At 44.0% G+C, this 25,813-nt stretch overlaps 1 protein-coding gene across 1 annotated transcript in view; it reads right to left on the bottom strand.

Moving 5' to 3' along the window:
- ACTN2 (actinin alpha 2) overlaps positions 1–25,813 on the bottom strand; it is a 75,511-nt gene that overhangs the window by 7,228 nt on the left and 42,470 nt on the right. Inside the window, 13 exon segments of the mRNA XM_025402614.1 lie at positions 729–908; positions 1,829–1,963; positions 4,272–4,454; positions 6,631–6,771; positions 8,126–8,234; positions 12,171–12,321; positions 13,911–14,058; positions 16,593–16,823; positions 18,940–19,032; positions 19,487–19,554; positions 19,557–19,596; positions 20,448–20,533; positions 24,973–25,054. Coding sequence (XP_025258399.1) covers positions 729–908; positions 1,829–1,963; positions 4,272–4,454; positions 6,631–6,771; positions 8,126–8,234; positions 12,171–12,321; positions 13,911–14,058; positions 16,593–16,823; positions 18,940–19,032; positions 19,487–19,554; positions 19,557–19,596; positions 20,448–20,533; positions 24,973–25,054 — 1,647 coding nt within the window.

Raw genomic sequence — 25,813 nt, 5'->3', positions numbered from 1 at the left:
ATAACCAGGGTTCTAACGGTGGCAGCGGGCACTCTGTAGGATATGCTCTATCGCCAGGGTTCTAACGGTGACAGAAGGCACTCTGTAGGATATGCTCTATCACTAGGGTTCTAACGGTGGCAGTGGGAACTCTGTAGGATATACTCTTATCACCAGGGTTCTAACGGTGGCAGCGGGCACTCTGTAGGATATACTCTTATCACCAGGGTTCTAATGGTGACAGAAGGCACTCTGTAGGATATGCTCTATCACTAGGGTTCTAACGGTGGCAGTGGGAACTCTGTAGGATATACTCTTATCACCAGGGTTCTAACGGTGACAGAAGGCACTCTGTAGGATATACTCTTGTCACTAAAAATATTTTCCCATTTACCAAGTAGCAGGATGAGCCCTGAGTTATACCTCCGGGCTCCCAGAGAGATCAGTTTGGGCCTAACTGGTGGAAACGCAACAGTCCAGCTTCTGGCACTCACCTTGAAGAAGTGTAGCGAATTTATGGTGGTGATAATAATAATGATAATGTCACTGTCAGGAATATCATATAGTTCTCGATATAGCTCACGAAGCATTTCCACAAATAGTGACTGGAAAGGCTTAAAGATCCCTAACTTTCATACTTGTAGGTCTTAGCAGGAACAAAGAAGGACAAGTGCATGAAGAAAGCACCCTGGGGAGGTGGCGTGGTCCCCGTGAGAAGCAAGCGGCGCATGCGTGCCTGGCTGCCGTACCTCCATCGTGTAGTTCGTGTGCTTGTTGTCAAAGACAAGGGCCTCCTGGATGAGCTGATGGTCTCCCTCCAGCTTGTCGATGTTGTTCTTGTAGTTGATGATGTTGTGCTCGTACTGCTTCAGCTGATTCATCTGGTCCTCCAGGGCTCCTGTGATCTGGATGGAGCTCCGGGCAATCTCCTGAGGGAGGCGAGTGAGCAAGCAGACAGAAACAAAGTGAAGTGCCCTTTAAGGGAGCTCGGTGCGAGGCACCGTTCCAGACCCTGCATCGGGTGCTGGGCCAGCGTCAGGCAGTGGCCGGTGTCACGCAGCTCACTTTTCTCAGTAAGCATCATAGAACAAAACAAGGTCTAGTTCTAGTCTGTCTAGAGAATGGGAAAAAAGTCAACCAAGATCCAAAACAGAGAGGCAAGAGGGGTTAGAGCTGAGTCCTGTCGGCTTCTTGCCACGGGAGGGAAATGCCGTTGGGCAGAGCCGCCCTGCTCTGGAGGAGGCTGGGGGTGGGCTGCATGGGTGGAGCTGCCGGACAGATTTAAGACCCACAAGATGCTTCCTCCATCAGAATTTCTTATATTTTTAGATGGTCTCCCCTTAAAGAAAAAAGTCAATATTTTAACACCAAAAGAGTGGTGGGGCAAGAAATACGTGGGTCAATAAATGTCTCCTGGCTGTTCTTGATGATCAAAGGACAACAGTGTTATTTAAAGACCACTGTCCCTCAAATGTTCTGAAAATGCAAAGTATTTGTGGGCCTTCACGTGTCCTCCTTGTAGGGATAGACGGTTTGAAGTCTAGGCCCTGCAAAGGCCAAAAACTGAGAAAAAGCCCTGTCACTGTTTTTAGTGAGAGAATAAACAGAACCTAGCAAGACCCCACTCTCCTTCCTTGAGTGCCCGCTTCCTGCATTCGGTATTGTGCCCCGGTCTGCACACTGTCCCCAACAGCCAGGGGCTGAAAGATAAACCTGGGGTGATAACAGAACGGTGCTCCCACCTGACTGAGTGGGTGGCTGGAAACCACAGCATGTGCGGCGTCACTGCTGCCTGGCTAAGGGACTTATCACAGGGCTTGTGAACAGCGCCTGGGAGGGCGTGGCTTACCTCCATCTTGTTCTGGATCCAGGGCCCAATGGCATTGGCTTGTGCAGCAAACTGGCGCCTCAGACGCTCGTTAGCATGCTGGCGAGCCAGCTCCTCCTGCAGGGACTGATCGCGGATGGGCACGAGTTGCTTCACCTGTCAGGGCCCAAGGACAACAAGGGTTAGAGGCCAGCTGTGGTCTCACAGGAACGACCACAGAATGTGGGAATAGTTCAAGGGGTTGGGGTGGGAATGGAGAAGGAGAAAGGAATGGAGGAGGGTGTGGGGAGAAGGAAGAGGGAGGATAGGGAGGAGGAGTCCCTACTCTAGGGACTAGAGGATGAGCTTGATTTAGCTTTGACTGCCATCTAGTGCCACCAAGTGCCTGCTGAAAGACAAGATGAGGTGGAGGGTATTTAACAGCCTGCAGTAGGAGCAGCGACCATTCCCCTCCAGCCAGAGGCTCTCAGCCTGCTGCCCAACCAAGTCAGGGCCAGGTCCAGAGTACAGAGGATTTGTGAACTTGGATGAAGGGAACACTGACATGTCTATATTCACCATCACAGATTAAAATTTAGCACTCTCTTTGTTTATGAATGATGTGGACAGCAAATCTGCAGCAGTATTTAGCAGTCCCTGTGATCTTATCACAACAGAAATCACAGACATTCTATACTAACGTTACAGTTATGCCCGCCTCTTGCAATAAATATCACGTACACTCTGCACTACTCCAAAATTATTAGACCTGCTGTTAGATCTTGGTTTTAAATGTGTTCATAAAGAAGCACATACATTACAATAACTTTAGAGATATTTGAATAACTACATTTCAATATAATTTGTTTCCTTTGTAATATTAAATATTTTTATAAATTTACAAATATTATTATCAGAGGAATCCACAGGCTTCCCCAGACTGCCAGAGGAGTTCATGACACCAAAATGTGAAGAGCCCGCGCTGGGTTCATGAGTTCGATTCTTATACCATGCTGGCCCACAGAAGAGTATACACCTGGTCTGCTTCCTTTCTGTTCCATTTGTGAGTTACATTTTAATGCTATGCCTCCATTATCTTTCAATAAATGGAAAAGAAAAAAGCTACTTCAAAAATCTTTCTTTGTGTCATCTGCAAAACTGCTACTAAAAGCATTATTATTGTCTTTTTTTTTTAAACAAAAATCCATTTGCTTTATAACTTACTGATGGGAGAAAAGTTTGTCTCACTTTAAAAAATGATATATTTCTACCCAGGCGTGGTGGCTCACATCTGTAATCCCAGCACTTTGGGAGGCCAAGGCAGGTGGATCACCTGAGGTCAGGAGTTTGAGACCAGCCTGGCCAGCATAGTGAAACCCCATCTCTATCAAAAATATAAAAAAGTAGCCAGGCGTGGTGGCGGGTGCCTGTAATCCCAGTTACTAGAGAGGCTGAGACAGGAAAATCGCTTGAACCCAGGAGGCAGAACTCAGCAATGAGCTGAGATTGTACCTCTGCATTCTAGCCTGGGCGACAGAGTGAGACTCTGTCTCAAAAAAATGAACATAATAAAAATGAAAACTAAAAAATGATATATTTCCTTTTTATCCCCCCTACGAAAACTACTTAACTCAGTTTGCTTCCTTTCTGTTTTTGGGTGTTTGTTAGGAAGACCAGAGCTAAATTTAAAGCTCAGATGCGCTAATTAACCACTGTCTCTCAGATGGAATACTCTCCTCTTCCTCATACCTGTTTTTGTCTTTTGCACTGTTTGTACCTATCTTGCTGCATGTGTGTTTTATCTTGCTGCATGTGTGTTTTTATAGTAAAAGCCGCTTCAGACCAATGTGGTGGACTTATTCCTCAAAAACTATGATTGGCATACTGAGATGACTGACTGTGCTATAATTTCAACCATGAAAAGAAATGTCTCAATCTTAAAAATGAGGCAAAAGGGCTCAAATTATCCCATGTGGACCATAATTACATTTGTCGATAGCTGCCCCAAATTTAAAAGGCAGCAAGTTAGTATGAATACTTTCATTGCCAAGATGTAATTTTCTAAGCAATTTTTCTGCATTTAAAATTCACACACATCTGGGACATGTCTATATCATATTCTAAAAATTCTTTTAAAAAGTACTATAAGTACTTGTAAGCAAGTTTTGAACCAAATTTCCAATTGGGGCTTTAAAAACCATTTCCTTTATGGCATTAGGGTCATAACCTATAGCGGCTGCGTCAACATTTGTAAGATGTTCCTTAAGTAAAATAATCTCTGCTTTCTTTCCCCACAAACTGCAGAAGCTGCTGCAGGGTCCTTAAGAGTTTATCACATTTTGCCTGTGAAATCTGGGATAAAGGAAAATTCTGATCGTGACGCAAAATGAGGCTGTCACCCTAAGTCCCCGAGGCGTTAACTTCCTCCTTCAACTTCAGCTTCGAGAATGCCCCCTGGTCCCACACCAGGCCCTCAGCCACCCACCTTGTCCCACTTGGTCCGGAGCTCATCCATGGTGACAGTGCTGTACGGGTTGCTGGAGCTGATTCTGATACTGTAGCTCTGAATCACCTTCTCCACCTCGTTCTGGATGGCCATGATGGACTGCCGCTCACCGTCCGCCTCGGGCAGCGTAGCCTTGAACTGCTCATGTGCAGTGATCAAACTCTACACCCGAGACACAAGAGGAGAAAAACAGTGTGGCTTGAGTGTTAATTTCATAGGCTTCGATATTCCTTTCTGCACACAAGTAAATGCCTTGTTAATTGCAAGAACCTCTGGAGAAAACCACATTCTGAATGCTTTAGAAAAAACTCTTTAGGTACGCAGAAGTCAAGTTCCTGGAAAATGGAAAAAGGGTATCACGATGACTATTAATTTGATTGATGGCTACTCACCCAGAGTCTTTTAAAAATCTTTTTTTTTTTTTTAATCAGTTTTCCTTTCACTGTTTTCGATCACCAGCTATTGTTTAGGTCTTTCTTATTTTCTGCTGACGAGCAGAACTTAACTTAGCGGCACTTCCTTTTTTTTTTTTTCGAGACAGGGTCTCGCTAGGTCACTCAGGCTGGAGTGCCATGGCGCAATCATGGCTCACTGTAGCCTTGAACACTTGGGCTCAAGTAATCCTCCTGCCTCAGTCTCCTGAGTAGCTGGGACTATAGGGTATACATCACCATGCCTGGCTAATTTTTTTCTTTTTATTTTTTGTGGAGACGGGGTCTCATTATGTTGCCCAGGTTGGTCTCAAACTCCTGGTGTCAAGTGATCCTCCCCGCCTGGGCCTCCCAAAGTGTTGGGATTACAGGTGTGAGCCACCACGCTCAGCCCTTAGATGCCCTTTCTAATGGCCAGTGTTACCTTTGTAGTCCTACAAAAGCATCTGACATTTGCTACTGTTATCCCTAAAGAAAACCAGAAAGTACCTCCCTACTCCTCAAAAAGAAAAGGCCACAGAAACTAACTCTTCCCAGAAACCGCTCTAAAGAGCCATTTATCAAACATATTCTTTGACCCGAATATGAGCAGCCCTGCAAATTCAGCTGCTCAAAGACCTCACTGCCTCGTGGAGCACCTTTGAGTGTGAAGCTACTGTTCTCTTTAGGTGCAGCAACAGATCAGCTGCCAACAGAGTTTTGACAGAGTGTGACTTCCAAGGCGTGCTTAGAGGTCTCACTTATTCCACAAATAAACGATTTTAGACTGTCGGCCTGTGCTTAACAGTGCAGGAAACACCATCAAAGCCTCTTTCAAAAGGCAACTCCAATGTTCATGGAAGCACTTTCTTTCCCCTGACATGCAGGCGTAAACCCTTCTAGACGGCTCCTGGTAGGGAGGTGTGGTTTCAAATGCCAACCTTCAGGATTTCCTTTCTACTTGGATTCTTTTTGATGACATATCTATTTTATAGAAAAAAAAAAGTAAAAAAAGTATTTTCTCTTTTTATTCTATTATACATCAAATTCACTGTACAAATTCTCTAAATAAATTATGTCCTGGCTAATTGAGAAACTTTCCTCCCTAACATCACCACTTAGAAGCTTTGTTTATAGTTCTGAAGTTCCAGAAAAAACTATACGCAGAACATTTTGGATTGGTGGTAGGCAAAAGGTAGGTGCTGATTTGTGGCTTCTTATGGTTTACAATCTGCCACCCACTCCGAAGATCTAAATAAACAGTAATATGCACACATCTGCAAAGTAGTTAACTCAGCAGCTAGTACACTTAGAACTTTTTCATGAGTAACTCCAAGTACACATGTTTATTTTGCTCAATGATTCAGCATTTGTTGTTGTTGTTGTTGTTGTTGAGACAGGGTCTCACTCTGTCACCCAGGCTGGAGTCTAGGGACGCGATCTCGGCTCACTGCAACCTCTGCCTCCCAGGCTCAAGCGATCCTCCCACCTCAGCCTCCCCGGTAGCTGGGACTCCAGGCGTGCGCCACCACACCTGGCTAATTTTTTTGTATTTTTTGTAGAGACGGGGTTTTGCCACATTGGCCAAGCTGGTCTCGAACTCCTGAGCTCAAGCAATCCACCCGCCTCGGCCTCCCCAAGTGCTGGAATTATAAGCATGAGCCACTGTGCCCAGCCTCAGTATTCTTTTTTAAAGAACAGAGCTTTTGAGACATATTCACCATTACCTGATTGATGTTAACGGGTTTGCAACACAGAGTAGTAAACACATTTTTAAGCTAAGGTTCAAGGGTAATTTGGGCTTTCTAGCCACATTTGTTAAATTTTTTTTTTAAAGAAAGAAAATGAGAAACCAAATAACAGAACTCTAAGTTTAAATGATAACTCACTTCTAACACACAGGGCATACACAGCTGGGGTTCCATTACCTGGATCTCCTCAATGCTGTGGACAATGAACATATCTTGCAGATCCTCCATAGCGCCCTCCATCCAATTGTTGAAAGGAGCAGCCCTCTTGGCAAACTCCAGGTGAAGCTGATCAATGGTTTCTAGCAATTTCTCCATTCTCTGAAGAATAAAGAGAAGCAAGCATTATCATAGACTAATGAATAAATTCACTGAAAGTGTAAGTATGCATTCCCTAACAACAGACTATTCTCTGACATTCTGCTAAGCATATTAGCATGTGTCTACACAAGATTACCTGATGCTCAAACGATTAGGCTGAGCCCTGCGGGTCTCTGAGGTGCCTTCTGAATCAAAGAAGGATTTAATATCATCCAGAGCAGCCTCATTTGTAAAGTGTCTAAAGTACTTCACTACATGCTACTTTTCTGAAAACTGAGACTCCACATACGGCCTACTCTAACTTGCTTTCAGCTAAAAAAGGACTTTGTAAGAGGACCTGATTCCCTAACTGTGCCAGATTAACAGAAAATGCAGGGCATCTTCCACGTTTTAGAGTCAACACGTGCAGAGAAGTGTGCCTTTCCCAAAGTCACCTGCCTAGTGGAGAGAAAAGGGACTACAGAAGGGAATTTGAGAATTCATGTTCTCAAATCCTCAGTCAGGATTTAACACAGATCAGCTCTTGCCTTTCTGGGCATATGAAGGCACAAGGTCTCAAGCAACAGGATGATCCTGCACTTGTTTCCCACGGCAGACAAGCGGGGGCAGAAGGGGAACGCATCTCCATAGCTTTCAGCCTTCCATAATGAGGTTCATTTTTCCCCTCCTGTTCTAAAACATTTTGCGCTGTCTCTGTGACATGTCTGGTCTTTTCTCTCTCTCTCGACATCTCTTTCTTTAAGCAGATATGTCACAGCCATTTGGCATTTGGGGAGCTTAATATTGCGTTATCTCAAAAGTGTCATCGGAGTCAAGGAGAGAAGACTCAGGGAACTGGTAAACTGCTTATTTCCTTCACTCAGGAGATGTCTTCCATGGTTGAAGACAATGAGGGGCAGTTCCACACCAGCTACCCACTGTGTCTTACACTTAGATGGGGCCAAATTCATCCCAATTCTGTTTCCCATCAGTTTACTTACTTCAACATTTGGTTCTATCTTCCCTTTGCACATCTCTGATTTCCTGACTCACTCACAGCTCAATTTACTCAGGCAGAAGGACTTTTGGAAATGTACTGTCACTGCCCGATACAAAGTAGATTTATGCAGTAATCTCATCGCCCCTGGATTTTTTTAAACTGAAAAATATACTTCGCTGCTGTCTGGACAAATTACAGCACAAAGCTCCCAACTTCCCATTTCCCTCTTTCTTCCCTTTTCATGTTTTCTTTAGAGGTTCCTTTCACTAGACAACCTGTTTCATGCCACAGAGAAACGGACGACGAATACCAGTGATTTCATTAAAGAGCTTCTATTAAAAGATTTTGTGTCAACAAGTGGCTTCAAGACTTCACCTCTAGGGCTTCTCTCCTCTTCTGAGTAAGTGTTCCCAGTCGGTCCCACTGGTCACAAATTTTCTGGCACCGATCGTTGACATTGACAGCGTCGTGATAGTCCAGTTCACTATTAAAAGTGAAAATAAATAAAGATTAACTTTTCCAGATGATGAGAGAAAATGAACATGGGCTAAAAAAGAAAAACAACAGGGAAGTTTAAAAACAAACAAAAACATCTGAAATGTATCCACATGGACATAGAGTGCGGGCTGATAGACAGTGGAGGCTCAGAAGGGTGAGGGGGTGGGAGGGTAGGCGGATGATGAAAAATTACTTAGTGTAATTTCATACGATGTATGTTATTTGGGTGATGGCTACCCTAAAAACCCTGACTTGGCCACATGTAGCAAAACTGCACTTCTATCCCCCCAACATTTATACAAATAAAAAAATAATAAAATATAAAAATCTCATAGAGAACTGGGATGGTATTTCAGGGTTCTGTTAACTGTCATCACTGTAAACATCACTCTTCTCAGATAAATTACAAGAAGAATTCATAAAACTTTCGCTGGCCAACAGATTTCTAAACAGAGAGAACCGCTGTCTTCTTAATCCCGCAGGCTCCATTTATTTTCCCTTCCTTTTCTTGGAGAGGCCCCCAGACAGCATTCTTTCTAAGTGGCAACGTCCCTGTGGGTGAAGGTTAGATATCACCGTCGGACCTGGAAGACAGTCCTGTAGGCCAGGATGCAGCCACAGTGACTTGGGAGGGAGGAGTCAGCCTGCGCCACATTGTGTCCTTGGCTTCCCTAAAAGGGCACTTGGCCTCACCACTGGGTAGAGGATCAGGTCCAGAACTGCGCCATGACTTTATCTAGCATAGAGGGATTTCTGAAATGGGGCCGAACTGAGCCCTTCCACTTAGAGACAGAGAGGTTCTAACTTATCTAACGCCACTAGTGTGACAAGCAAGAGCAAAATGATTTCTCACTAAGTCCTTACTTTTCCTTGCCAGATCCATCTATGCATTCTACCTGGGATCTTTCTGTGCACACACTATTGAAGCAATTTTTTTTTTTTTTTTTAAGAGAGAACATCTTGCTTTGTCACCCAAGCTGGAGTGCAGCGGGATGATCATATATTACTACAGCCTCAGACTTTTAGGCTCAAGTGATCCTCCTGTCTTAGCCTCCCAAGTAGCTGGAACTACAGGCATGTGCCACTACACCTGGCTCTTTTAAAAAAATTTTTAGAGATGGAGTCTTGCTGTGTTTCCAGGCTGGTCTCGAACTCCTGGCCTCAAACTCCTGGCCTCAAGCAGTCCTCCCTCCTCAGCCTCCCAAAGTACAGGGATTATGGGTATGAGTTACTGCATTCAACCTAAAGCAAATTCTTAACTAGAAGCTTAACCCAGTACCTCCAGAGATAACAAGTTTGAATCCTGTACAAAACTTAATCATCTTTTTCATTCAGATATAAATCAAGAACTATGGAAGTTTAAAGACATCTTTGGGAGGCTTCTTCAAAAACAGTCCAGGATTAGACAACTTTTGAAAAGTCCCCTTCTACCCTACCAAATCCATTTCCTTAAAGCTTAAGTTCGTTTACTTCTTTTTCCAACCTTAAATTAAGGCAGTGGTTGTTCGCTGCTTTTTATCCTTTGAATAACACTAATTTGTGCTCACTGGATGTTCTTGTTTCTGTTACTGAATAAAGGGGATGCACATGGTTACTATCTGAGTATTTTTCCAGTGGATAAGAAGCTCCCTATCACCTGATTAAAGCTTGTCCAGTTCTCAAGAGCAAACAGCAGCTTTCTACATACAAATACTCCTCACTAGACCAAGATCGACTAAGATTCTTGTCTTACTTGTTATAACCAAAAAAACAAAACCAACCAAAACACACCAGCAGTTTGCACAACCCTGAATATGAAATGAGAAGGCTATGGATTTTCAGACATTAAAGAGAAGACAGACTTCTCCAGAAACAAAAACCTAGGAATCCTTCTCTTGTTTCATGACGGAGACAACAATGCTCACCCATCCAGGGTTACTTTTAGGGCAGTCTCTCTCTCTTCCTCTAATTCATAAGCAATGGTTCTATACATACGTGCTTTCAAGGAGTTAGGGTTTGCATAACTATGCATAACTATTGTTTATGTACTTTGAGAACAGCACAAAAAGTTTGATTTATTAATGAAGGACAGGTAAAAATAGAAAAGGATGTTAATAACAATAAGATGAGCACATACTTGAGTTCTATGTGTGGTTAATCTCTAACCTGTGTGAAGACAGAGGCACTGGGGATGGCAGGAATAATAATAATATACAATTATTACTTAAATTTTATGGGCAACACTTAAAGCCATTCCAAATTGCTCATGGAAGCTATTATGGAGCACTAAAGAGCTTGAGTTCCTTTTCATCCCTTTATTTCACTTGTACCTGTTACTGAGCAATGAAAAAGCCAATGTTCAAGAAGCATGGGAAATAAGACCATCTACAGGCTATGAATATAGTGCACGAAGTGGATATAAAGATCACAAAAAAGTAAGAGTTTATATGGGCAAGACTGAAACACAGGATCTCTTTTAAAAGGCCCCATCTGCTAATTTTCTCTAGTCAAAAGTGAGGAACATTGCAGTTTTAAAACGTAATATACTGAAATAAATTTTTATTATTTAATTTTTGAAGTTACCATTATGTGACTGGCTCTAAACACTTTACAGATGTATCAGTGATCATAATGGTGGGGAAAGTAGTAGGGAATAAAATGTCATCTTTATTACAAGGGAAAAGGACCTGAAGAAAGCTCGGAAACATGGCATGGAGGCTCCTCTCCCTGAGGGCAGCGGCGCCCCAAGGCTCACACTACACAAAGTGGGAACTGAGAACACTCACTCCGTGCTAAATCCAGCCTAGGCTCAATTGTTGTGTTAGTTCTCACAAAACCAAACGCATGAAAGTGAAACAGCACTTATGGGATGATAAAGCAAAGTGGGGCCCTGGCGTCTCTTCTGCACATGTGCGGCAATGCCCTCGGTTTTTTTTTTTTTGTTTTTTTTTTGTTTTGTTTTTGTTTTTTTTGAGACGGAGTCTCGCTCTGTCGCCCAGGCTGGAGTGCAGTGGCGCGATCTCGGCTCGCTGCAAGCTCCGCCTCCCGGGTTCCCGCCATTCTCCTGCCTCAGCCTCCCGAGTAGCTGGGACCTCAGGCGCCCACCACCGCGCCCGGCTAATTTTTTTGTATTTTTAGTAGAGATGGGGTTTCACCGTGTTAGCCGGGATGGTTTTGATCTCCTGACCTCGTGACCCGCCCGCCTCGGCCTCCCAAAGTGCTGGGATTACAGGCGTGAGCCACCGCGCCCGGCCAGTGCCCTCTGTTTTGTGTCCGTTTTTTGTTTTTTTGTTTTTTTTTTGAGACGGAGTCTCGCTCTGTCCCCCGGGCTGGAGTGCAGTGGCCGGACCTCAGCTCACTGCAAGCTCCGCCTCCCGGGTTCACGCCATTCTCCTGCCTCAGCCTCCCGAGTAGCTGGGACTACAGGCGCCCACCTCTGCGCCCGGCTAATTTTTTGTATTTTTTAGTAGAGACGGGGTTTCACCGTGTTAGCCAGGATGGTCTCGATCTCCTGACCTCGTGATCCACCCGTCTCGGCCTCCCAAAGTGCTGGGATTACAGGCTTGAGCCACCGCGCCCGGCCGTTGTGTCCGTTTTATGTTGATTTCAGGACAGGCTGTATTCCGCCTCTTGCACCTGGCCTGGGTGAGGCCGCCTTCCCATAGCTTTCTGGGCCCCAACGTTCCAGACTTATTTCTCATCTTCCTGGAAGCGGAGCTGCTTGTGCTGGGGGCAGGGGTGCCGCTGGATGGGAGGACATAGGATTCTACCACAAGCTAAGAACCAAAATCTGTTTCTACATTTAAACAAGGAGAATCCCTGCACAGAGTGCCTCCAGCCGGGTTCCCTCTGCGTTTAGTCAGGAAAGGAAAGGCAGGCCTTCCTCTCCCCTCTCTGTGGAATCCCCGGGGCTCCCGGGAGGACGGATGGCGTCTGCACGTACTTGAGCTCCTGCGCGATGGCTGCGATCTGCTCCACGCGGTCCTGGTGCGCTGCCAGGTCGCTCTCGAACGCCTCGTGCTTCCGCAGCAGAGCCCGCACCTCTGTCAACGATGCTGACTCGTAATCCTTCTGCAGCAAGATCTGCTCTTTGCCTGCAAAGGTGGTAGCAAGAAAAGTATGAATATGCTGACGGCACAGCGGCTTCCTCGGGCCAGCCACGTTCTCAGGGAGCGTTGAGATTCCAAAGAACCAAGAGAAGGGGACAGAGAGGGGGCAGGACTGAAGACGCAGGCCAGGGTTGTGATGGAATTCAGGCTGCTACCTGCTAAGGATGCCCCAGTCCCTCTCAGTTTTGAAAGCTAGTGTCTCCAAATAAAGGGAGAAGGAGAGCATGCTGAGTGCATTTTAAGAAAAAAAGCAAATTTGTAGTTGTCATCATTCTAAGTCACAAGTACCTGATTTTCCTGCATGATCCTCAGTTAAGTTAGTCATCATTCACTCCCAAGAGCTACTGGGGATGCTTAGATAAAACCCCTGTGCTCAACTTATCTACCCATGAGTTCCACCCCACCCTAGTTCCTTTCATTTGAAAGCTATACTGTGTGTGCTTAAATGGAGTCTGTGCTTTCTTTTCCTGATAATAAATACTAGAAATTTTCCTCTCTGACCCTCCACTAATATTTTCCCATATAAATATTTCTCAAATCCAGCAACTGCTGTGATCACGACTGGATCCACATTTATCCCCTGGCTAACAACCTTTAAGAACTCTATGAAATTGGAAGTGGAAAGCAAATGTTCATATATTTAATGATGACGATGCACCACTTACTGTGTACTAGACGCTACTCTAAATGCTTTCTAAATACGAACTCATTAAATCTTCATAGAAACCCTATGAGGGAGGTATTACTGTGATTCCCATTTTGAAGAGGACACTGAGGCCCTGCGAGATTAAGAAGTCATCCGGGGCACACAGCTGCTATGCATCAGAGCCATGCCTCCAACCCACCTGGCTCCAGCTTCCTTGCTTGTAACTACCCGTCTATGAAATATTAAAAATCAAGCAACAATAAAAGCAAAAACCACATAATGAGGAAAAATCTCCCAAATCTCAAAACAATTATGTGATGGGAAAAATGCTTTATTCTTCTGCCTTGGCAAGAACTATTTAGTCCAGGAGACAGTAAAAAAAAAAAAAAAAAAAAAAAAAAGGGCAGTATTCTTATGGCTACGGAGACCAGCATGTGTGTAAGGCCTGAAAAAAGTAGATGAATGCAAGTGAAATAAGCAAGTTAGACTACAGATGATATCTTGCATCCTTTCTCCCAGATTTTCTACATGGGATATTATGTTGCTCTATGGCATTTAATATACATTCTACTGGCAGAAGCTAGTGGTTGGCCCAGGGCTATCTGACCACCAGTTAGGGAATGAATGGATACTTGTGGAATCAAACAGAAAACATGGAAGGAGGCCAGGCCTTATGTAGGCAGGTATGTAAAGGACACATTTTAGGTGCCATTTTGGAAAGAAATAGATTATCTGCTTGATTAGAAACTAAATTTTCATGTCTACCTCTTAAATTTGGCACTGAGACAGGAGCAGAGAAAGGTGATGACACGTACCTTTAGTGTCATAGACATTAGGCATAGTTAGTAAGGGCACATCATGGCTCTGATGTGTTGAGCATGGCTCAACTCTGGTTTTTCAAAATCCAATCTGACTCCTGTCTACTTACCATAAGCCCAAGTCTCGTGGGTTGAGGCCTTTTGCCTGAACTTCTCAGCCAGGTGTTCCAAGCGCTCCAGTCTCCGAATCTCATTGAGCAACCACTCCTCGTAACCCTTCTCAGCCTGCTCCAGCCTCTGCCAGGCACCAGCAATATCCTGGGACGGTTGGAAGCCAAGGGAAGCGAATGTGTAACAAGCACCTTCGTTACATTCTGAACTCTAAGGTTTCTTCTATAAATCTCCTCCACTACATGATTCATGGTGTTTTCCTTCTGTTTTCTTTTCCTTCCTTACCCCTCACCCCAATAACCATTCAATTATTTGGCTTCCAAATGTCTTAATTATAATTCACTGGGATCTTTTAAGATGAACATAGTTGTTATCAGTTATCTTGACACTTCTCCAGATGTGGACAAAGACGCAGAGGGCTGACAATTTCTGGCTACAAGAAGATAAAGCCTCAGGATGGCTCAATTCAAAACTCTTTTATTATGATTATTTTTATTTTTTAAGAGGTGGAGTCTCGCTATGTTGCTGTTCTTTAAGTCTTAGGCTCTGGCAATCCTTCCACCTCGGCCTCCCCCACAGCCAGGATTACAGGCATGTACCACTACACCCGGCTTCCAAAACAACTCTTATTCAGTGACTGGGGTGAACTGTCCAGCCACCCAGCCATCAACCACTAATTTCTGGGCATCTAGCATGTAGCAGGCACTAGTGAGAAACTCTGTAAGGGTAAACAACACCTCTAAAGTTCCCCATTCCCATGCAGCTTCCATGGTGGGGTGGGGAGAGAGACAATCATTAAGTACTTAAGCAATTCCATTTCGGAAAATGATAAACGAAATGCTGTAAGGGAAAAAAAAGCAGGGTCAAGGAATACTGCCAGCCCTGCTTGTCAGGGTGGTCCCTGTGGCAGGTTACTTAGAGAAGACCCCTCTGAGAAGGGGGCATCTGAACTGAGTCCTCAATGACAGAAAAAGCCAGTGATGTGACGAAGTCGGAAACGAGGGCTCCTGGGCAAGGGAAAAAACTCGAATGCCCAAGAGGGCATGTGCTCTGCGTGCGGGAAGGATGGCAGGCAGGGTGGCGTGGCAGCGGTGGAGTGAGTCAGGGCAGAGTGAGAGATGCGTTTGGCAATCATGCAGACCTTCATAGGCCAGGATAATGAACCTGGATTTTACTCTAAATACTCTGGGGAGTCACTGGAGGGTTTTGGGAAGAAAGGAGATGAGATCTGATTCATATTGTTAAAAGATGACAGAGGCTGACGTATGGGGGATGAATTTTAAGAGGCAAAAGAAAAAGAACCAGTCAGGAGTTACTTGCAGGGTCCAAGGAGGGAGAATGGTGGTTTAGCATAGGCCAGTGGCTGTGGAGGTAAAGAGAAGGGGATTAAGAGCGTTCACTTAAGATGTATTCTGGAAGAAGAGCCAATGGGACTGGCTGAAGAACCGGATGTAAGAAAGTGACAGAAAGGGAAGAATCAAGGATGAAACCTGAGTTTGGGGGTTAGCAACTTAGAGGACAGTGACAGAATTTACTAGGATCGAGGAAACTGGGAGGAACTCTTTTGGATATGTTTGATTTAATATGCTATAATATATCCAGGTGGATATATTGGCCTGGAACTTGGGGAAAAGTCAGAGCTGGAAATGTAAAATTTGAGAGGTATTGGCATTTAGGTGGCAATGAAAACCATGGGCCTGCCCAGGCATGCTTGCTCATGCCTAAAATCCCAGCACTTTGGGAGGCTGAGGTGGGAGGATCGCTTGAGCCCAGGAGTTTGAGGCCAGCCCTGGCAACACAGTGAGACCCCATCTCTACAAAGAAATAATTAGCCAGGCCTGGTGGTATGCGCGTGTAGTCCCAGCTACTCAGGATGTTGGGGTGGGAGGATCGCTTGAGCCCAAGAGATTAAGGTTGCAGTGAGCTGTGATTGTACCACTGCACTCCAATCTGGATGATGGAGCATGACCATGTTTTAAAAAAAAAAGGAAAAAGAAAAAACAAGCCATGGGCCTGGATGAGATCACCTGGAGGGTATAAAGATGAAGACGGCTCAGCACCAAGCCTGAGAATCACAAGCATCTACAGGCAGAGGGAGGAGGCAAGGCCTTGAGCAGAGATGGAGAAGGCCTCGCTGGTGAAGGAGGAAGAAACAGGAGGACCAAAGTGGAAAGAACTTCAAGAAAGGGGAAATGGGCAGCTGGGTCAAAGAAACTGAGAATATAAAAATACAAATGATCCCAGCACTTTAGGAGGCCGAGGTGGGCAGATCACAAGGTCAGGAGTTCGAGACCAGCCTGGCCCATATGGTGAAACCCCATCTCTACTAAAAATACAAAAATTAGCCAGCCGTGGTGGTGGGCGCCAGTTATCCCAGCTACTTGGGAGGCTGAGGCAGGAGAATTGCTTGAACTTGGGAGGCAGAGGTTGCAGTAAGCTGAGATCGCGCCACTGCACTCCAGCCTGGGCAACAAAGTGAGACTCTGTCTCAAAAAGATAAAAATAAAAACAACTTGCTTTGACAACATGAATGCCATTGACTTTGACAAGAACCTTCTTGGTGGAAGCAGGGACAGAAGCCAGCTGAGTGCAAGTCGAAGGGTAAAAGGAGTGAGTGAGTGGGGGCGGGGCGCAGTGGCTCACGCCTGTCACCCCAGCACTTTGGGAGGCTCGCTACTCACCGACACCATCTTGCCCTCGGAGGGCATGAAGGCAGGCCGGTTGCTGATCCGCAGCTTGGTCTGCAATGTGTTGAAATTGATCTCCAGCTGGCATTTCTCCTGCACCTTGGGCGGTTTGTGCTTCCGGCGGTAATCCCGGAAGTCCTCCAGCTTCTTCTGCATGGCCTTCATCGTCTTCTCAGGAGTCCGGTTCTCCAGCCAGGGGATCGTGCGACGAATCCATTCCAAAAGCTGCTCCCCAAACACAAAAATACTGCTGAAGACACCAGCAAACCCCCTTCCCCAGTTAAAAAAAAAATGAGGCATCCAATAATTGTAATGGATGAATCTAATGTTCCTAAAATCACTGAAATGTGGTACCTCTATGCACAGAGGCATGAATGAAATGTTCAGTGTCCACCCACGGCCACTAGTGATCACCCCAACGATATCAAACACAGGTCGAAAACTTAAAGTGAGCACGTCAAGTCGTGTCTTACAAGAATGTGACGTTTACAAGAAACTCAGGGACCAGACATTAGCAGACAAATGCTGGATGGAGCTTTCAAATTAAAAAAAACAAAACAAAACAAAACAACCCCAAAATACTTGACATGGCAGAATTGTAGTGTAATAAATTCAGCAAAGAACTGGATTTCACTTAAAATGTGTTTTTAAAAAGTCAGCTGAAATCTAATTAGATTACTTACTACACAATGGTATTGTAAGGCTGCGTCTAACTCAAGGCCAAAGTGTATTTTAACGTCTAGCTTTTAAGTAAATGTGCATGATAGAAGTGAACGTGGTAGTGAATTCCTAAGGACAAAATATGCACGCACCTCCTGAATTACTACCTAGGTCTTAGAAATGACTTGCTGAAAACTCCATTATTTACACCTATGCCTACTGAGCACTTGGAAAATGACAGCAGATCAGAATGAAACATAGTTTAAATGGTGATATACCTAGAGTCAAAGGGTTTTAGGAGGATAAATGAAGGGACCCAGTAAGAAAAGGGAGGACTGAATTCCTAAGGATCCTCTGGCCTTCAGTACTGGCCATGCTTCATGTCTGGCAACCCTGTCACTGCCATTCAACAATGCCATCCAGTTGAATTTTTCTACAGCAGCAGTATGAAAATATGAACTCAGTATCATTAAGTTACACTACTATTTATTGGAAGATTTATTCTAAGTGTCCTGATGCTTTCACCAATAAAGACCAAATATCAGCTAAATTAAAAAGCAGGCCGGGTACAGTGGCTCATGCCTATAATCCCAGCACTTTGGGAGGCCAAGGCGGGCAGATCACCTGAGGTCAGGAGTTCGAGACCAGCCTGGCTAACATGATGAAACCCCGTCTCTACTAAAAATACAAAATTAGCTGGGTGTGGTGGTGCACGCCTGTAATCCCAGCTACTTGGGAGGCTGAGGCAGGACAATTGCTTGAACCTGGGAAGGTGGAGTTTGCAGTGAGCCAGGATTGCCCCACTGCACTCCAGCCTGGGCCAGAAAGCAAGACTCTGTCTCAGAAGAAAACAAAAAACAAAAAACAAGGCAGGGCAAAAATTGTTTGGTCTCAAGTATGTGTCACTGTACTTGAGTCCAATTTAGAGAGGAGGCGGCTGGGGGCCTCACGCAGCCCATGCTTGTATTTGGGGAAACAGTGCAGATGCAGAGAGGCCACTGTGTAGTTGCTACGTATGCTATAACAAGAACACAAAGAAAAACAACCTGGAAAGTGCTGTCCTAACCAAGAGTCTGGCTGAAGAGCTCTGGAAAGCCACCACAGAAACTCATGCTCAAATATCCTGCAGGGAGAATTCTGTCTTCCCCAGATTTCCTCTGGGTATTTACACAGACACACAAGCCCGAGCCAGCTCCGCACACCAGGCTGGCACAGTTCCTTTGACACTGGGTCCGTGTGTGGAGTGAGGCTTTTGCAGATGGAGTGCATCCTACGTGACGTTGGTTGCCAGTGAACAGGGAAAAAAAAAAAAAAAAAGAAACAAGTAACGCAAGGTCGTCTAGGGGTGTCCAACCCCGGGGGTGCAGAGCTGAGCAGAGAATGGCATTCTCCTATCTTCAGACATGCAAACTACACCTTTCTGCTTTGGGATCATTGGAAAGACCATTGGGGATTATGTTTTTGCCAAAAGTTAGGTTACGACAATAGGAACAACCTCGGACATCAGGTGTATTTTCCAGCCATCGCCCTATCTGAGATGAAAAATGCAAAAAAAAAAAAATATATATATATATATATATATATACCCCCACGGAGTATTTTTTCACCCTCTGTTTTCACCCTCTGTGCCTCAGCCCCTGCGTGAGGATGGACAGAACTGCAGGTCACCAGTTTCCTTTACCTCACTCGCTAGCCTCTCATATTCTTCCATCAGCCTCTCATTCTCTTGATTCACAGCAAGAACCTTACATATCCTGTTAGCCGCTGTCTCAGCCTGTAAAACACAATAGGTAAACAGGACGGCTCTGTCGATGGGAATGTGCACACACAGCATGGAACGAGGGGGTGATGAGAGGGGACAAGGCGGGTGGCGTGCTGTAGATGGTGCAGAATCTAGGTTAGGGTGTGGTCAGACTGAAGGCATGGCTTTTGTGTACTATGAATCATTTCACACCTTTGTTACAGTTTTCACACAGACTTACACGGCAGGCTGATTAGACTGTAGGGAATAACAGGGAGAGAGCATTAGTCTAAAACACAAACTCGGTAAACATCCAGCAAGTTAGTCACAGAAATATTTGGGTCCAGGAAACCAAGATCTTGGGTCCCTGAATGTCCACCTGAACTCTCCACTGATCTCATGACGATGGGATGGAGACTCCCTGAATAACATTAGCCTTTGGAAATCAAGGCAAAAAAATAACTGGGTCAGGAAAATCCAGATATACCATTGCACTTGAATGCACTGAAGACCTCCTCATCTCCTGATATGAATATGTAGAACTTTCTGGAGGGGATCCTTCCACAGAGCTGAGTGTGCTTTAAGACTTTGTCTAACCTAGATGAGAAGTCATTGAGGTAACACACAATTCTCTATCATCTTTCCTGGAAAGGAACTTGGGGCAGGAGTGGCAAAGTGCCTTGAACCATAATTGTCTGATGGAACAAGAGAAACTTGCCTATCCGGCTTCTGGGTCCGCAGTCCGTCCCCAGGCCTTTCCTCTAAAGCCCTCATCAGCCTGTTAGCTTCCTTTCCCAGTGATGGGTTTCACAAGCCGTCACTGAAATAATGCATACTCCGCCCACTGCAGTCTATCAAGATCCTCCAAGGAGAGGAACAGAAACAGAAACAGGTGAATATGCAGAAAGCTGAGGGCCATTCTTCCTCAAGGTCCCTTGGGCTATTTGTCTTGAGAAATGTAAAACTTTTTGAGGTTCCAACTCTGTTATCCCTTCCACTACTTCACTTAAAATAAGATTAGTCTTGAAGGATGTTAGACCAAATCATGGAACTGTGAAGGCAATTTCTAAGCAGAGAACAAGGCTGGGTTGGAATGGCATTCATTTCTCCTTGTCACATTTCCCTTTTACCAACCAATGCATGTGGCTCAATTTTCATGGCTTTTTTTTTTTTTTTCTAAAGCACAAATACTTTCCACAACTTACTAATGAAATAAAGGAAATACATTAAAAGTAAAACACATAAAAACATTTCAGGAACTGTCTAAAGTTAAAGCTGTTAAAAAAACAGTTTTCACAGTTTAGAACTTGCCATATGAGGTTATTAGAAAACACTCAGAAAGATTCCAAGGTAAGATGTGAAGCGCACAAACACACACTCAAGTATGCACACACAACTAAAACCAACAGAGAGTAACACAATAGCCCAGACGGACAAGTGTTGAGTACCTGCTCCGCGCCCGCAAAAGCGTGGTAGAAGCAAGAGACGTACGTCATGATGGCTCTTTCATCGGGTTTAGGGGTGTTCACGATGTCTGAAGGGGGAGAAAATAACACAGGACGCGCGCGCACACACACACACACACACACACACACACAGACGAAGGAGAGAAACCAGGGAGAACAGAGGGAAGAACAAATTGGTTTACACTGACCAGTTTTCTGTGTTTTGCGGCCCGTGGTCCTGAACCTCAGGAAGGCCGTATTGTATCGAAATGATTTGTGAACAGGATGGTTTGAGCCAGCATGTTTTTTAAGGATCAAACTGAGGGCTTGTTTTCTCCCCCACCCCTTGATGGGCTTTTAAAGGTGGATTCAATGGTTTCACGTGGAAACCTGGTCTGTTGCAGATCAGAACTTGTTACCCCTTTCTTGTGACTCTGGGCCTCCGACCACATCAGGGCACCTGGCCCGTCTGCTCTGGGGAACGCAAGTCACTTTGCAAGATGCGGGGAATATTCACAGCGCTGCACTGGGCTGTCTTCCCACTTCCCCTTCCCCACCCAAACAACTGGGGGATTTCTACTCTGTCAAGTGCCTTGCGTGAGGATGAAATTCACTAGAGAGGGCAGCTCTTTTAATAACTTCTATACATACTTACCATACCGCTTATAGAAATCACCAAGAATAACAAAATATCTAAAGAGAAGGGTCTACATGGCTTGTCCTTATTATGACTCACTACTATTTCTACTAGTTGCTGAAACAGCCAAAAGGAAGACAGAAAACAGAACCATGAAAACCTACATCCTTTCTTCCTCCATCTTGGCAACACCATTTTTTGGCAAGCTGCTTTTTAAACTTGTTCATAAACTTGGGTCAGTCAATGGGTCAGAGTGAAGTTAAAAAGATACCTGATAATTCCCTATGGTGAAACCTAGTCATTGGGTTCGCAGAGACTATGAACAGAAAGGATGTGGGGTTGTGTAACTATGGAATCTTCCGGAAAACAAACATGAACAGCATACCACTGCATGAACAGAAAGTCAGTTTCAAAGAAAGCTAGACTAAAAAAGACAAACAACTGCCTCCTCAGAACCAGACAGTCTCCTTACTCTGAGGAGAGGGCGGGGAAAAAGAGGAAAACAATTGAAAAAAAATTAAGACACAGAAGGTGAAGGGTGAGCAGTGACTCATGGTTTACATCCTCACCTTCTGTGCACCAGCAAAAGCATGATAGTAACAGGAAACATAAGTCATTATGGCTCTTTCATCAGGTCTGGCAGTGTATACTAAATCTGTGTGGAGAAAAGAAGGTTAACTGCGTGGATGTTCTAATACCAGCAGGCTTCTGTTAAGCGCTTCCTCAGAGGTGCTGGAATCAGGAATTTCCCTCCTCGCCCCCATACACTTATGTTGTTAAAATTTTGGCTGAAATCAAAGAAGTCAAACCGCAAAGTGATTACTCTCTGTGTACTTTTGAGAATAGTCAAGGGAAATAAAGGAATTGCCAAACAGAACAGCAAGGCTAACCCAGAAGAGCCCTAACCTAGCAAGAAAGGCACATCCATGGACAGAATTAGGCCCTCGGAATTGAACAGAGCGCACACACCAGCACACTCACCAGGACTTTCTATTACTACACACGGAGGGCCCAGGGGTCCACAAGATCCCTTCTGCAGGTTCTCACGGAACAAATGTACCCACAGATCTAAACCTAGTCTGCACCTCAAACAAAGATTTGTGGAGGGAAATAAACAATTTTTACAACCTTTTAAAAGCACAGTAGATAAGTTTAGGAAGAGTTTCACCAGTTTTTGCTACAAGTAACAGTTCATGGGTGAGTGGGCCAATGAGCCACTTTAAAATCCCCACTTGGGTTCAGAGACCAACACGAATGACAGGAATTAAGGTCCATGGCCGCAGGCGGGAAGGCAAGGATTTACCAAAAGGCACTCATGATCTGAGGGGACCTGGACCTGACATTCCCATCAAAGAGCAGCAGAAATTTTAAACTGCTGATAGAATGCTGTGGTGATGGGAAGTCCAAATGCAGGCTGCAAACGTACAACAGGGAATGCGTGGCTAAATCTGTTAGGCAGTGATGCCAACGCACGCTCTACACGCAAGGTGACCAAGTTCAGAACTGTTTGCCGGAAGATTCTTTTGAGCAATTATTCTGCAAAGATAATAAAACAGTGTGTGAGCATTCTTCTGAACCATTTAAAGGGAAAGATGAAGAAACGTATGGAAGATTAGGAGGAGGAAATGAACACAGTGCTCACACACCCCATCTGCCTGGAAGGATGAGCAGAATGGACATCTGCCCAGACCAGGACTCAGAGACTAAGGAAAAACCAAAGAACTGAGAAGAGAATATTAGCAGCGCCCGAGTAACATCGATGATGATCCTGCCAATAATTCTCCAAAGAACTGAGAAGAGAATATTAGCAGCGCCAGAGTAACATCGATGATGATCCTGCCAATAATTCTACAAGAGTGTTTGAACAGGAAACTCACCTCCAGCTTAGGATATTAGGGAGGCACGAATACACTGGAAAATTTACTAAGCGTTGTGTGTTTTCTCCTGTCTTTAGTACCCTGGCTATTAACCCAAGTGGGAAAACTCAAGATAGTTATTTATCGTATGAAAAGGTCAAAAGAAAGACGATACAAATACGAACTTAGCTTAGGACAGATGGAAAAAGAGGAAAGGAAATTTCCTACGTTTCTACTTCAGTGTTTTATAGACTTTGTCCCTCTAAAGACTTTTAGAGAAACCATACCCGATAATACAGATGTTTGATTAAAATGATTAATTAATGAGCAAAATCAGAGTTCTAATTGAAAGATTGCTGTTTTGGGTTGAACTGCATTTCCCAAAAAGATACACTGAAGTCTTAACTTCCAGCACCCCTGTGAATGTAAGCTTATTTGGAAGTTAGATCTTTGCAGATATAATCAAGTGAGGATGTGGTCATGCTGGAGTAGGATGGGCTCTTAATGCAATATGACTGATATCCTTATAAGAAAATATTCACAGGTCAAGCATGGTGGTTCACGCCTGTAATCCGTGCACTTTGGGAGGCCGAAGCAGGTGGATCACCTGAGGTCAGGAGTTTGAGACCAGCCTGGCCAACACGGTGAAACCCTGTCTCTACTAAAAAAACAAAAATTAGCTGGGCATGGTGGCGCACACCTGTAATCCCAGCTACTCAGGACGCTGAGGCAGGAGAATCTCCTGAACCTGGGAGACAGAGGCTGCAGTGAGCCGAGATCCCACTACTGCACTCCAGCCTGGGTGAGAGTGAGACTCTGTCTCAAAAAAAAAAAAAAAGAAAGAAGGAAAAGAAAACATTCACAGAGGGGAAAAGGCCATGTGAAGACAGAGGCAGGGATTGGACTGATGCTGCCACAATCCAAAGAATGTCTGGGGCTTCTAGAAGCTGGAAGAGGCAAGGAAGAATCCTCCCCTAGAGGCTTAGGGTGCTGCCTACTCCCTGATTTCAGACACAGCCTCCAGAGCTGTGAGAGAAATTTCTGCTGTTTAGGCTGCCCACTTTGCAGTAATTTGTTACAAAGGCCATAATACAATTACCAAAAGCAAGGAGGAATGGAAGATTGACAACTGACTGTAATCAATTTCCTTAGTTTTCCCCAACATCGCTAATTAGTGGAAGTAACAGACCATTAGGGAATAATAATATTTACAATAACAAAGTAATATATGAATATAAGCTTCTTGAGGGCAGGGTATATATCTTATACATCTCCTCAGCTCCTGCAGTACCCAGCCAAGGGTCCTGTTCATGGTAAGTGCTCAGTAAATGTCTGTTGAGTGGTAAATGAATCATGAATAAATAAAATGAATGAATAGTGTCCACAGATCTGTGCTTTCAATGGTCTGCTGTCGGTACAGCTCACACAAATTCACCATATAAAAGGGGCAAAAAAGTATTTGAAGCAAGTCCCCAGAATGAGTGATACTGAAGTGCAAAATACGCGGAAATTATTTCAGCTCTAAATAAATTAAATTTAGATGAACTAAAAACAGTATGTGAACGTTTGGATGGCACACTGATGGCTGAATGCTCCATATTCTACATTTCAATTCTCTAACTTCTGGCTGGAAGGAATTTTTTTATCTTAAGTATGTCACAAAGGGATTTATTTGCTACACTTGTCTCTACGTGGTTAGGGAGAAAACATTATGATGTTGAAAAAAAAAAATACAGGAAATGTTTTAATTATAAATAAAAGCATCTTGTTTCTTAGCCAAAGCTGAACTTTTTACCAAATCCTTTTGCTGTAATGTTGCTGGCTTGTTGGAGGATACAATTTAAAAAAAAAATTTATGAACAGGCTACACATGAAAATCTCTACTACTCATGTGGCCAGTGACAGAAACTTGTTAGGAATCCAAAGCACTTAGGATGTAACTTAGCTACGAAATTTTGTAAGGTCCCAATGTGTAGCCATAACATTTGTAGCCTTCAAATTTTCTCTAACTCAGCAAACACAGTTTTCATCTCACCTTCAGCATCCAGCATTTTAGGAATATCCAGGTGCTTCTCAGCGATTTCCATGGCCAGGTTAATATTTCCTATGGGGTCATCCTGCAGGAAAACCAAGACAATGAGATTTTTAAAATGTATTTTGAAACAGGACTTATGAAAATGTTTTTTACATACCTCACTTTAGGACGGACACCTTCCCACTCGCACACAATCGCAATAGTATAACTTGCTTTTTCATCTTTTCCCAATTACTTCAAACATTTAGAGGAACATCGAAAATGACAGAAACCACAAAATCCATGCACGCTTCAATCATAAAGTGTAAACAAAGGGCTTAAGAGAACAAATGCCTTGACAAGAAAGGACACACTGAATCCATCAGCACTGATCTTCATGCCTAGAAATAACATTTAAATCATTCTAAATCATGAAACATGCATTTTCCAGACTTGGAAAGGGATCTCGGAGAACCAACATCATGATTTTAAATATTGGAAACCTGAGGGGTAAAGAGATGAAAGAAAAACATTGCTAGCTAAAACTTTTAGCTGGCTCAAGAGTGTTACTAGTGTTACAAAGGGCAAAACTCATGTTAAAGCAAGAAGAAATGACAAAACTTTAAAATCATTAAGTGAATTCATGAAAAAAATTTTGTTCTTAAGATTACATTTACCTTCCACCGTAAAAACTAGTTAAATATATGTAACATAGCAAAATAAACTGAACCAGAGTATATAACTAAAATAGTGAAAACAAAGAAGATGCAACATTTCTTATTTTGATCCACTAGAGAAATTAACCATTAAGAATTTCAGAAGAGATGGAGGTAAGATAGAAAAATCAAAATGAAATGTAGTG

Source organism: Theropithecus gelada, chromosome 1 (assembly GCF_003255815.1).
Source record: "Theropithecus gelada isolate Dixy chromosome 1, Tgel_1.0, whole genome shotgun sequence".
NCBI classification, from domain to species: Eukaryota; Metazoa; Chordata; class Mammalia; order Primates; family Cercopithecidae; genus Theropithecus; species Theropithecus gelada.
Note: the sequence above shows the minus strand (reverse complement) of the source record. Positions and strands in the feature narration are given on the sequence as shown.